The following is an 11,621-nucleotide window of genomic DNA, read 5'->3' on the forward strand; positions in this document are numbered from 1 at the left end:
CTGACCACCTGTTCCCGGCAAGGCGCCTGGGGGGAGAACACGCGGGCAGAGTGACTACGCCGGGAGAGCTGAAGGGGCGGTGCAGTCGCCTCTAAGTCAGTTACTGCAATTAAAGAAAACGCTGTCATCCGGTACCTGCTACCCCAAAGGGCAGCTCTGAGCGCTCGGAGCTGGCTGGGCGCCGGCTCTGGGTGGCTCCCATGTCGCGGCAGAGCCGCCACCGCAGGAAGTGCCACTCCTCCGTCTGTGCCGACGGCAGAGCTCACACCTCAGCAATCAACAGGAATGTGCGTGGCTTACTTTTATTTTTTATTATAAAAAACACATACAAGAGTTTTAAGAAATGATGAATATAAGACAAATCAGAATCACGGTGAGTTATTAAACCCAGTTTCTATATACAAATACTAAAATTCCCAAAGTGGAACATCATCCAATGTGAGACACATCATACATAGCACTGTCCCTATGTACACGGCACGCGCCCCGCGCCCGCTGCTGGCACGAAGCCCTCCCTCCGGGAGCATGCGCCCCGGGCTCCGCTGCCTGACGGCTACATGTCCGGAGGGGCCTGGGAGACAGAAGGCAGCGCAGCAGAGGGCCCGCAGGACGCCGCGCTCTGCTCTGGCGGATACGACACCTCGGGAGACGTGGCTGCCACCCGTTTCCAGTGAGACAGCGGAAGACTCCTGGATGTTTCGTGAGCCGATTACCTTTGTCCTAGTTACTCATCTGCACACAAAGTCCAAAAATAGCTCAGGAACCAAATCATGTTTTACTGTTAAGTTCATTATAAAACAGCACTCAATTTAAAAAAGCCACTAAAAGGACACTTTCTGCAGCAAAAAAAGGGCGAAGTTCAAGTTTTCGTTTGACCAAGACACAACACAACCCATACATCACAGGATCACAACAGCCGTACAGGAAATGCATTTAGGGAGAAACGGGGCAACCGCTTGTGTCTCCTGTCTCCTGGCGAGCGGGCAGAGCGCCTCCTGCCGTGCTACCGATTCCGATTCCCGTCTTTGTTCTCTGCTCCTCGGTGTGCTTTCCGAGAGCGTGGACGTCTGCTCCGAGTCAAGGCACTTCTCACCGCAGCCACGCCGCGCTCAGCCGAGCCCCTCTGCGCTCAGGGAGCTGACCTCCTCCAGGTAGCTGGCGACCGCAGACGGGATGCTGCTGGAAGCCTCTCTCCGCCAGGCGTCCAGGATCTTGGCTATTTCCGCCGGATTGCTGGGACTCAGGTCACAAAGTGCGTAGACAGCTGCTAACTGTACACCCCACGGTATATCTGAAAAGAATTTTCACGTCGGTCAGCAGACAGGAAAATATTTACTTAAAGTTTTAATGTTATAATCTATCAAACACAATTCAAATACAGGGAAAATTAAATTTTAAAGAAAAATCCCGCAACAAAAAAGCCCACTTCAGGCTGGTGTGCGAAAGAAGAGGAGACAAGGCCTGCGGCGGCTCACTGCTGTTCCCGTGCCGGCTGTGGGCTGAGGACGTGGGTCTGAGGCTCAGGGAGGGCCCACCTGGCTCGGGACCCCACGCCCACACCGAGCTTTCCTGGGCAGTTCTTGAAGAAGCAAGCTCCCGAGACACAGGTTTTAGGAAGGGGCGGATCCCAAAGCATCTGTTAACCAGGTGACTCTACTGCTATCCTGTGGGGTTTATACACACACTGAAGAATGAAAAGGTCAGGAAAGGACAATCGCCTGTCCCCTCGCACACTCGCACAGCCGGGTCACAGGCCCAGGAGGACACAGCGGTGCACTGTGGAGGGACGGGGTGCACAGGTGAGGCCCTCAGCTGGAGCCGTTTCCGAACTACAGACTCCCGTTCTCGGAGCGGCAGCGGCTCAGCAGGGCACAGCAGCACCACTCCGAGCAGCCCTGGCTGGAATCTGGAATACTGTGTATGCACAGTGCGACGCGCAGGGACAAGACCCAAGTCTAAACAGGAGAGTCAGTCGTGATTCACGTCGCCGTATCCTATCTCAAGCTGAAGGTAAGGCTGCACCCTATTCACAGAACTTTCTGCATGACAGAGTGGTGTGCGCCGAGCCACCAGAGCTGTGGCGCTCGGAGTTCCGGGTTTTGAGCTAGGGATGCTCAGCTTGTATCTAAAGAAGTAAAAAAAAAGGAAGACAAAACCCAAGAAACCGCCCACCACCACCAAAACCCACACATCCAACAAACAGCAGCTTTACCCATGACTTCCCCTTTAACCGCAGACAGACAGCAGCACAGAGCAGGCCCCGCGTGCGGCGCCCCCGCACCCCTCCCTGCACACCCCGCCGTGCGGCTCTCAGCCTGCAGCGCGCGGCAGCTCTCCTCACGTCAAAAGCTGCCCCCTTCGGCTCAGCCTTGCAAGCCTCCCAGGGAAAGGCGAAGACAAGGAACCCATCACAGGAAGATCATCCGCAGTGCCACACAGCACTTAAGCTGTCACTTCGTGCATGTCTGATAAGAGCCTGTGTCACCACACATTCTCTGATTGTGTAAGTCAAAACAGAAGCCAGGTTCATTACTTCAAAGGGTTCTCTGAGTTAAGCTCTTCCACAGAAGAGCAAGACAAAAACTGCGTGCTCTGCAGCACGTGAGAACGGGGATCTGCCGCGAGGACCGGCACGCAGGTTTCCAGCTCTCCCCCTGAAGCTCCGGCTCGGGAACACCCAGGCCGCTTCACACGGGCAACCCCACTCGGTCCTCGCGCCACAACTCCACCCAGGGGCCCAGCTGTTTCTGAGACTGAATGTCTGCACCAGGGAGACAGGGGGGCACCCTCTGCCTTGGAGAAGCACCGGCCCACAGCGTGAACTGGGCCCCAAATACACAAGCAAGGACGCGACACTCACGCACACGCTCAGATGCTGTGGAAGACGCGGCTCACATCGCTGTCTACGAGGAGCAGGGGAAGCTCAGGGCGTGGCACAGTCAGGACTCAAAAGAAAAAGTTTAAGAAGCGAAATGCAAAGGATTTACAAGCAATTTTAATAAACTCAGTTTTACCTTCATCCTGAGCATGCTGTATGAACATCCCGATAACGGAACTAATATTTTTCACAGCAGATGGGAATCCTTCCTTCAAACCCAACTGGCCCAAACGCCCTAGGAGAAACAAAGCAGAACAAAATGAAAACAGCATTTGGTTCCATGTTAATTTTTTTCTTATAACATTATGTATCGTAAGCCTAAAAGTTCTGAACTTAAATTAAAATGGATGTAAGTGGAAACGGGTTAAATGGTAAGGCATCCAGACTTAGCAAAGCACCATTTGTACAAGAGGAGGCGTGGCCAGCGGCCCCTCCATCCCTGACTTCCTGAGAACTCACCACACCCACACAACACACGCTGTGCTGTTTCCCCAGTGAAGTCACATCATCATGAGTGGAACTGAGAAAGATTCCAGCAGGACAAATGGAATCTGCTCCACTAGGCTAACACTTCAGATCTGAGATGGTCGTGCTGCCAAATGCAGGGCTTGGGTCTAACGCCTGGGACAGCTGTGATGACAGCCAGGCAGTTGTCAAGCGCAGCCACAGCTTCCCTGGACAGCAACGCTGAGCTCTGTGCTCCTTCCCAACGCTCCCACGTGGACTGATGCACAAGCAACAGCACAGCAAGCCACCATACCCTGAGCAGGGGCCACGGCGTGGCACCTCTCTGGACAGGCCTCATTCCTCACTGCCAAGGCACGGGCAACCAAAGAAGGCAATTCCACCTAAGAAAGGCGACAGCAACCAGGGCGTCCCTCCTCTGGTTCATGCAGCTGCACCCTTCCTCTACTCCAAAGGACCCCTGTGGGTGCGAGCCTGCTCCTACGTGGGATCCCACTCCCTCCCTCAAAGCAGTCTTCAAGTCTGACGCGTTCCTTAAAGACGACGACATTCCAGAAGACACTCTAGATGTGCCTTCCTGACAATGCTACATTGTTCTCTGTGCTTCGGCTCTCTCTCGGCACCACGAACATGCTCCTGGATAAACGGGAATCTCGTTCATGAGCCGCGACTCGACGTCGAGCATGGAGAAACTGAGGGACTGAGTACCTAAGTAATTTCTTTTTTTTCTAAAGATTTACTTATTCAAAAGAGTTACACAAGGAGATACAGAGATAGCGATAGAGACAGGGGTGGGGTGGGTTGGGGAGGGGAGAAGGGAAGTGGTGGGGGGGAGAAAGAGAGACAGAGACAGAGAGAGGTATCTTCCATCCACTGGTTCACTCCCCAAATGGCCACAATGGCCAAGGCTGGATCACGCCAAAGTCAGTAGCCTTGGACCCCATCCAGGTCTCCCACACGGGTGCAGGGTCCTAAGCACTTGGGCCAGCCTGGCTGGTTCCCAGGCACATCAACAGGGAGCTGCAGAGGAGGCAGTGTAGCTGGGATCTGTACTGGGCTCTCGTGGGTGCCGGCAGGGCGTGCAGCAGGCCTTTAGTGGCCTTCACTACTGCCCCCCTTGGAGACCAGCCCGGTGCTCACACATCCTGAACGCTGTGAAACGCAGTAGGCATTAGTAAATGATTACTGATTGAAGAATGTATGGTAATTCCTGATCCACGGTGACTTTCTAAGTATCTGGATGACCCTCTGGCAGCCTTCTGATGAGAATGAAAAGGAATCAACTTCAGAGAGGAGAAACCTCAGGTCATGACCACTTGTAAGATCTGAAAAGGATAATGGACAGAGGATCTGACAAGGACGATGGACAGAGGATCTGACAAGGGTGATGGACAGAAGATCTGACAAGGCTGATGGACAGAAGATCTGACAAGGACGATGGACAGATGATCTGACAAGGACGATGGACAGAAGATCTGACAAGGCTGATGGACAGATGATCTGACAAGGCTGATGGACAGAAGATCTGACAAGGACGATGGACAGATGATCTGACAAGGCTGATGGACAGAAGATCTGACAAGGCTGATGGACAGAAGATCTGACAAGGACGATGGACAGATGATCTGACAAGGCTGATGGACAGAAGATCTGACAAGAACGATGGACAGATCTGTTAGATGGGAAGAAAAGTCCCACAGAAGGGAGGCGAGGGAGTCCAGGGCCATGCAGAGCCACGCTCAGCGTCCCAGATAACCTACACCCCAGCAATGCCTGCTGGGAAGGGAGCCTCAGCAGGACCGAGACCCTGGAGTTCTCATCCTAGCGTTGGGGCAGACTGGTCACGGCCAGGGTGAGCTGAGACGATTCCCAAGAAAAGCTGAAACACTTGATGAGAGAATGCACAGGACTGCCCAGTGCCGGCACCCACAGCCTGATCTACGGAAACTGTCAGGTAAGGTGACGATGCCCCAGCTCCTGGTCCCAGCTGACACCCGGTGGGCCACGTACTCAGGATTTCATGGCCCCTAGATCTGGTGGTGGGCAGTGTCTGGCCTGGCTGAGTTACCTCCCCACTGCATGGACTCACACAAGGCTTCAACTCTGCAAATGCACCACTCCTCCGTGTTTACGAATCTAGAGCAACTCAAGCATTGCACAGAATAGTTTTTAACGTATGTTGTTAGCATGGGTCACACACATGACCACTGCTAATAGCAATGTCCACACCTCAGTTCAGCACTCAATAACACTACACTGTCCGATGGCAACCTTGCTTCACTTCCCATGGAATAAAAATCTCATTAATTAGAACACTGCAAAATTTGGAATTAAAAATAAAGACAAATTGGGGGAATCAAAACGGCTGCACCCACCCTCAGCCAGAGAGGAAAGACCCGTGCTCTAGGGGGGAAAGTCTCAGGAAAGTGGGAACGGAGCTGCAGACGGCGCAGACCCGCAGAGCCAGCACACAGGGGCCGCGCACACTGCGCACACCGCGCACACCGCGCCTGGCGCTCCGGCTGTGGATACCTCTCGCAGGAGCATTCCAGAAAGTCCAAGAAGTGAGGCGGCTGCCTGAGGAAGCATCGGTGAGGGGGTGAGGAGACCCGCAAACCGCATGGAGAGACTGAAGGACGGGAGAGAGCGAGAGGCGCTCTCCCTCCCGTTCCCTGCCAGGGGACCCCTTGCTGGAAAGAGGGAAGCAGTGCTGGGACACCCGCCACTGCTGCAGACGCCCTCCCACGGGGGCTGCCACAGTCCTCACCGACTTCCAGTCCAGGCCAGAGGGCTGACAGGTCCGAGGGACAAGTCTGCTGCAGAAGAAGCCACATCGCCTCTCCCTGCTCCTAAAGTGCCAGAACCAAGCTGCGGCCGAGAAGCTGCCAAACTCCTTCTGTCCTAGGCAGCAGCCAGCGGCTCCACCACTGTCAGAAGCCCCCCGAGACAGCCAGGACGGAGAGCAGGCCCCTCTGAATCACGCTGTGCAGTTCTGTACAAGGCTCTGCAGCCACGCCTGCTTGTTCTGTGTGGATGCAGGGATGGCCGTTGGCTTCCTGAGGCTGGTTGGCAGCAACAGCCCGTACGCATGCCCAGAGGAGCTGGTCCGAGGAAGCCGCTGCTGTAGCTCTTAGCAAAAGGTACTGGGGGTCAGGGGCAGAGAACAAGCCCCAGCATCCCCTTGCGTGCCCAGCGGGCACTGAGGGAGCCCCCGTGCGCTGTAACTTTGAGACTGTGATACTGTGCTACAACCCCTGGAGTAGCTCGCTCTTACCCAGAGGATCTAGAAGGCCCTACCTGCATTCCTCTGCTTCAGGCCTGTGACTGCCAGTGACCGCTCCCCAGCAAAACCGGCGTCCACCCTGTGAGCCCAGGCACAGAGGCCCCTGCCTCCTGCGGCTCCAGGACTGTGACGACCAGTGCTGTACCCGCAGTCACCAGAACACAGCCCGCAGGTCTCCAGGGAAGAGCCACCCCACTTGCCACTCTAGACCCACACCACTCAGTGCACGGTCTGCAGCACAACCTGTGTTCCCTCATGGGCCTGGGATCGGGTCCCCTAAACATCTCCCAGTGCTGGGACTCGGGCTCCCAGTGCTGTAGGCCCCAGCGTTAGTCATGCCCACATAGCAAGACCTGGAACGTCCCACCCACATTAGAGTTTGAAGTCCACAGTTACTGGGGCCACAAGCCCCAGAATCCCTCACACTTGCCTGGCAGAACAAGGGGACAATCCCCTGGGTGTCCCAAAGCACCAGAAACATGGCTGGCGCCACCACTAATCCTAGGGTGACGGACACTCAATTCTCTGGGGACTGAAACGCACGCCCTTGGAAGTCATGTCCACCTCAAAGCCGTCTGACTGACTCCACAGACGGCACAGTCTGGACGGCCGCGGCTCTCAGACGCTGCTGACCTGATGAGCACCGAGGAAGCCTCAGAGGTCACATTCTGCTGACCTGATGAGCACCGAGGAAGTCTCAGAGGTCACATTCTGCTGACCTGATGAGCACCGAGGAAGCCTCAGAGGTCACATTCTGCTGACCTGATGAGCACTGAGGAAGCCTCAGAGGTCACATTCTGGGCTCAACTAGAACAAGGGCAGAGCAGCAGACCACGGTGCGCACACTCCACAGAGAGAACTGCTATGCCGGACTGCACCCTTCAGCGCGGGGACGCAGGGCACCTCAGCAAGGACACACAGTTCCCCAGAAACAGCTGCAAGCTGAAGGAGATACCTGAAAAGAACCCAACAGACAGGGATCCCCAAGAAACTCAGTGAGATGCAGGAGAACACAGATGGTTTAAAGAAGTAAGGATAGTAATAGATGGCACTAACGAGAAATTTGATAAAGAGACAGGAATCATTAAAAAGAAGCAAACAAATTCTGGAGCTGAAAACCCCAATGAGTGAAACCACACACACAATCAAGAGCTTCAAACACAGAACAGACCAACTAGAAGAAAAACTTTCTGATCTGGAGCATAAGACTTTTAAAGTAACCCAATCAGATAAAAATGTCTATACTAGCTAAAGCAATCTACAGATTAAATACAATCCTTATCAAAACACCAATGGCATTTTTGATAGAATTAGAAAAAAAATAATAAAATTCACATGAATCACAAAAGACCCAGAACAGCCAAAACCATCCTGAGCAAATAAATATAAAAATAAATTTAAAAAAAATCAAGCTGGAGGGATCACAATGCCTTCATAATATGATTTTAAAACACACAACAAAACTGTGGTAATTAAAACAGCACAGCACTGACATAAAAACTAACACATAAATCAAAAGAACAGACTAGAGAGCCCAGAAATTAGTTCAAACACATGCAGCCAACTGATTTTTGACAAAGGTGCCAAGAGCACACACTGGAGAAATGATAGTCTTTTTAATAGGTGGAGCTAGCAAAACTACAAGAATGGATTCAGATGCCTACCTCACATGATAAACAAAAAATCCACTGAAGACAGATCAAGGACCTTAATTAAGAGCGGAATCTATGAAACCGCTAAAAGAAAACATAGGAGACACTTCAAGAAATTGGTGCAGGGCATGACCTCTTGGACACAGTCCCAAAGCACAGGCAACATAAACAAAACTGATCCAGTCGGACTCTATCAAGTCAGAAGCTCCTGCAGAGCAAAGGAAACAATAAGTAGAGACGGCAACAGAACGAGAGGAAATACTTCTAAGCTACTTATCTGGCAAAGGTTAATATCCAGAATATATCAGGAACTGAAAAAACTCAACAAAACAACAAATCCTGTTAAGAAATGGGCAAAGGACCTGAACAGACAGCCCTCACAACAGGAAACACAAATGACCAACAAACATCCAAGCACCGGAAGTACAGAGAAAGGCCACTCACTCACAAAGACTCTCAAGGTAGGCCTCACTTTCCAGTCTTTAGTACAGATACTTTTGGTCTAGTGATTTTTCACGTATTTTTTTGTAACCAAATTGTTTTTTTAAAAGATTTATTTGAAAAACAGAGTTTCAGAGAGAGAGGGAGAGGGAGAGGGAGAGAGAGAGACAGACACCTTCCACCTGCTGATTCACTGGCAAATGGCACCACCATCAGGGCTGGTCTAGGCTGAGACAGTTTGGAACCCCATCTTTGTCTCCCACATGGGTGGCAGGGACCCAAGCATGTGGGCCATCCTCTAATGATGTTCCAGGCACACTGGCTGTGAGCTGGATCAGAGTGGAGCAGCCAGGACTTCAACTGGTACCCATATGGGATGCTGGCACTATTATATTTAGAAATGTAAAACATCTCTCCTAATTTTTTAGCTTCTCTAGATTTTATAATTGCGAATGCATTAATCAAAAGTCTGGACATTTCTTCTCAGTTCATGAGACGCTGGTACTGGAACTACAGCGTCCAGATACACAGAGAACACCGGAGAACACGAGACGGCGTCACCAACACTCCTGTGTGCTAATGCTGCACACCCCGGATGCAGACGGAAACCGTTCTGTGTTATCTGCCCCAGCAAGCACAGCTCATCACTCCCACTTATGTAGCTCTGTTCACCTCTCAACCTATCTTCTGAATCCCCACAGTCTTTAGCAATGATCACTTGGTTCTGTCTTGATGGGTAACTTAATTCCAAGTGTATTTTTGGTTATTTGCAACGAAATTGGGTGTCTACCTTGTAACCACGCTTTGGGCAGAACCTGAGCACAGCACAGCTATGTGCAGGTGAGGTGCACACCGGGCAGGAACGAGGATTTGCTGTTACAGTAACGAACTTGGCAGAGACACATTTCCTCTGATCTATTTATAAGACTAGCTTGTAAGTTTTCATCAACTCAAATCCGAAGATACTTAAAGGTCAGGATAACTATCTTCAGGTAGCTCAAGGGCCACAACCCAGCAATGAGATGAGCCTGGTGCTGGGTCCCCCAGAGGCAAAGAACACGCTGCAGACGGAGAAGTCAGCGCACACTCAGCACAGCCTGCCGTCCACCAGCAGAGCTTATCCCCGGTAATCCTGCACAGCCTGGACAGCAGCGTGGCAGATGTGGCAGAGCAAAAAAAAAAAAAAAAAAAAAAGTAAAAAAAGTGAAAATAAAGATCTGTAGGTGACAGGAAAGGCGTATGAGAGCAAATGGCCACTGCATCTTCCTTAGATGGGAGACTGAGCAGAATCCATAGCTCGTTTTTATTTTTTTATTTTATTTTTTATTTATTTTTTTTTTATTTTTTGACAGGCAGAATGGACAGTGAGAAAGAGAGACAGAGAGAAAGGTCTTCCTTTGCCGTTGGTTCACCCTCCAATGGCCACCGCGGCCGGCACGCTGCGGCCGGCGCACCGCACTGATCCGAAGGCAGGAGCCAGGTGCTTTTCCTGGTCTCCCATGGGGTGCAGGGCCCAAGCACTTGGGCCATCCTCCACTGCACTCCCGGGCCACAGCAGAGAGCTGGCCTGGAAGAGGGGCAACCGGGACAGAATCCAGCGCCCCAACCGGGACTAGAACCTGGTGTGCCGGCGCCGCTAGGTGGAGGATTAGCCTAGTGAGCCGTGGCGCCGGCCCCATAGCTCATTTTAAACAGTGATTTCTGAAATTCACTGAAGTGATCCTTACTGGGCAAGTCTGAAAAACTGTGGTCGGGGGTGTGAAGATAATCCTTATTTTGCAAAGTAAACGAGGCAACAGCCACTATGTCTCCTGGTATGCAAGTGGATTAATATTAGCATGCGGGAAACAAGAGTTCAGAACAACATGCACTAACATGAACAATCAATCTGTGACAAGGACAGGTAAAACACGAAGTCTGAAGGCAGATTTTAAAAAACCAACGACTTACCTATGAGCCGCAGGACTGATGCTATGATGACATCAGGAGTGTGTGCGATGTTCGCATGTCCTTTTCTGTGCTTGATCCACTTATCCATGACAGGCCACAGCTCCTTACTAGAAAACACATGAGAGGATGTGTGCTGGTCACTGACCTGAGGAACGGCCCCCAAGACGGGGGGAGGGGTAGCCGCTGAGACCCGACACTGAACGCTCCCATCTGCTCCAACCAACCATCTGCACTCTCCTGGCTTACAACAGCTACAGACACCCACACATGCTGTTTTCACTGCTTCTACAAGGATCTGCACAGCATTCCCACTGTCAGGGAACGAGGATGTGGTGGAGTCTGTGTTTCCGTGGACCCTCAGGAGCTGGGAAGCCCCGGTTACAGAAGCCCACAGTTGCCTGGGAGGGTCACAGACAGAGAGCTGTGTGTTTAGGAAGAGCTGAGGCAGAGGGCAACTGGAATTTCAAGAATCAAACCACACTTTAGGTAGAAGAACAGACACTTTCTCCTAGCTGAAAAGAGTCTCAATACCTTTTTGCTTTTTTGTTCTTTCTCTTTTACCAAAAACACATTTGCTTCTTACATGGCATTCATGATATATCACTAGAAAAGTTAAATGCAGACAAACAAAAAGGAAATCAAAAGCACTCCAAATAACCCAGCTTACACAATTACTACTCTTGGCATTTGGGCTTTCTTTCTGGATACTTCTCCATCTCTATGCATGTAAAACTGCATGGTAAGAGCCCCTACGTGCCAAGCGAGAAGGCAGGGTCTTCTGCAGTTGCTCAGGCCAAGGCCCTGACATTCAACCCTGTTGTCACCACCAGTGGGGTACTACGGACAAGGCCACACTGACAGGCACCAGCCCTGGTCTCCTCATCTGTCACTGGGGGAGGACACCTGCCCTGGACTCCTATGGAGCCAGTGAGACAAGGCCCTCACACCTCTA

The 11,621-nt window shown here is 51.7% G+C and overlaps 1 protein-coding gene across 1 annotated transcript in view; it reads right to left on the reverse strand.

Moving 5' to 3' along the window:
* Positions 1–296: 296 nt before the first annotated feature.
* ICE1 (interactor of little elongation complex ELL subunit 1) overlaps positions 297–11,621 on the reverse strand; it is a 61,216-nt gene continuing 49,891 nt past the window's right edge. Inside the window, exons 17-19 of the mRNA XM_008251200.4 lie at positions 10,670–10,776; positions 3,015–3,113; positions 297–1,291 (exon numbers count right to left, since the gene is read on the reverse strand). Coding sequence (XP_008249422.4) covers positions 1,110–1,291; positions 3,015–3,113; positions 10,670–10,776 — 388 coding nt within the window. The 3' untranslated portion in view covers positions 297–1,109. The remainder of the gene's footprint in view (positions 1,292–3,014; positions 3,114–10,669; positions 10,777–11,621) is intronic.

The sequence above is a fragment of the Oryctolagus cuniculus genome, chromosome 14 (genome assembly GCF_051225735.1).
Source record: "Oryctolagus cuniculus isolate XC-2025 breed Fujian yellow rabbit chromosome 14, ASM5122573v1, whole genome shotgun sequence".
NCBI classification, from domain to species: Eukaryota; Metazoa; Chordata; class Mammalia; order Lagomorpha; family Leporidae; genus Oryctolagus; species Oryctolagus cuniculus.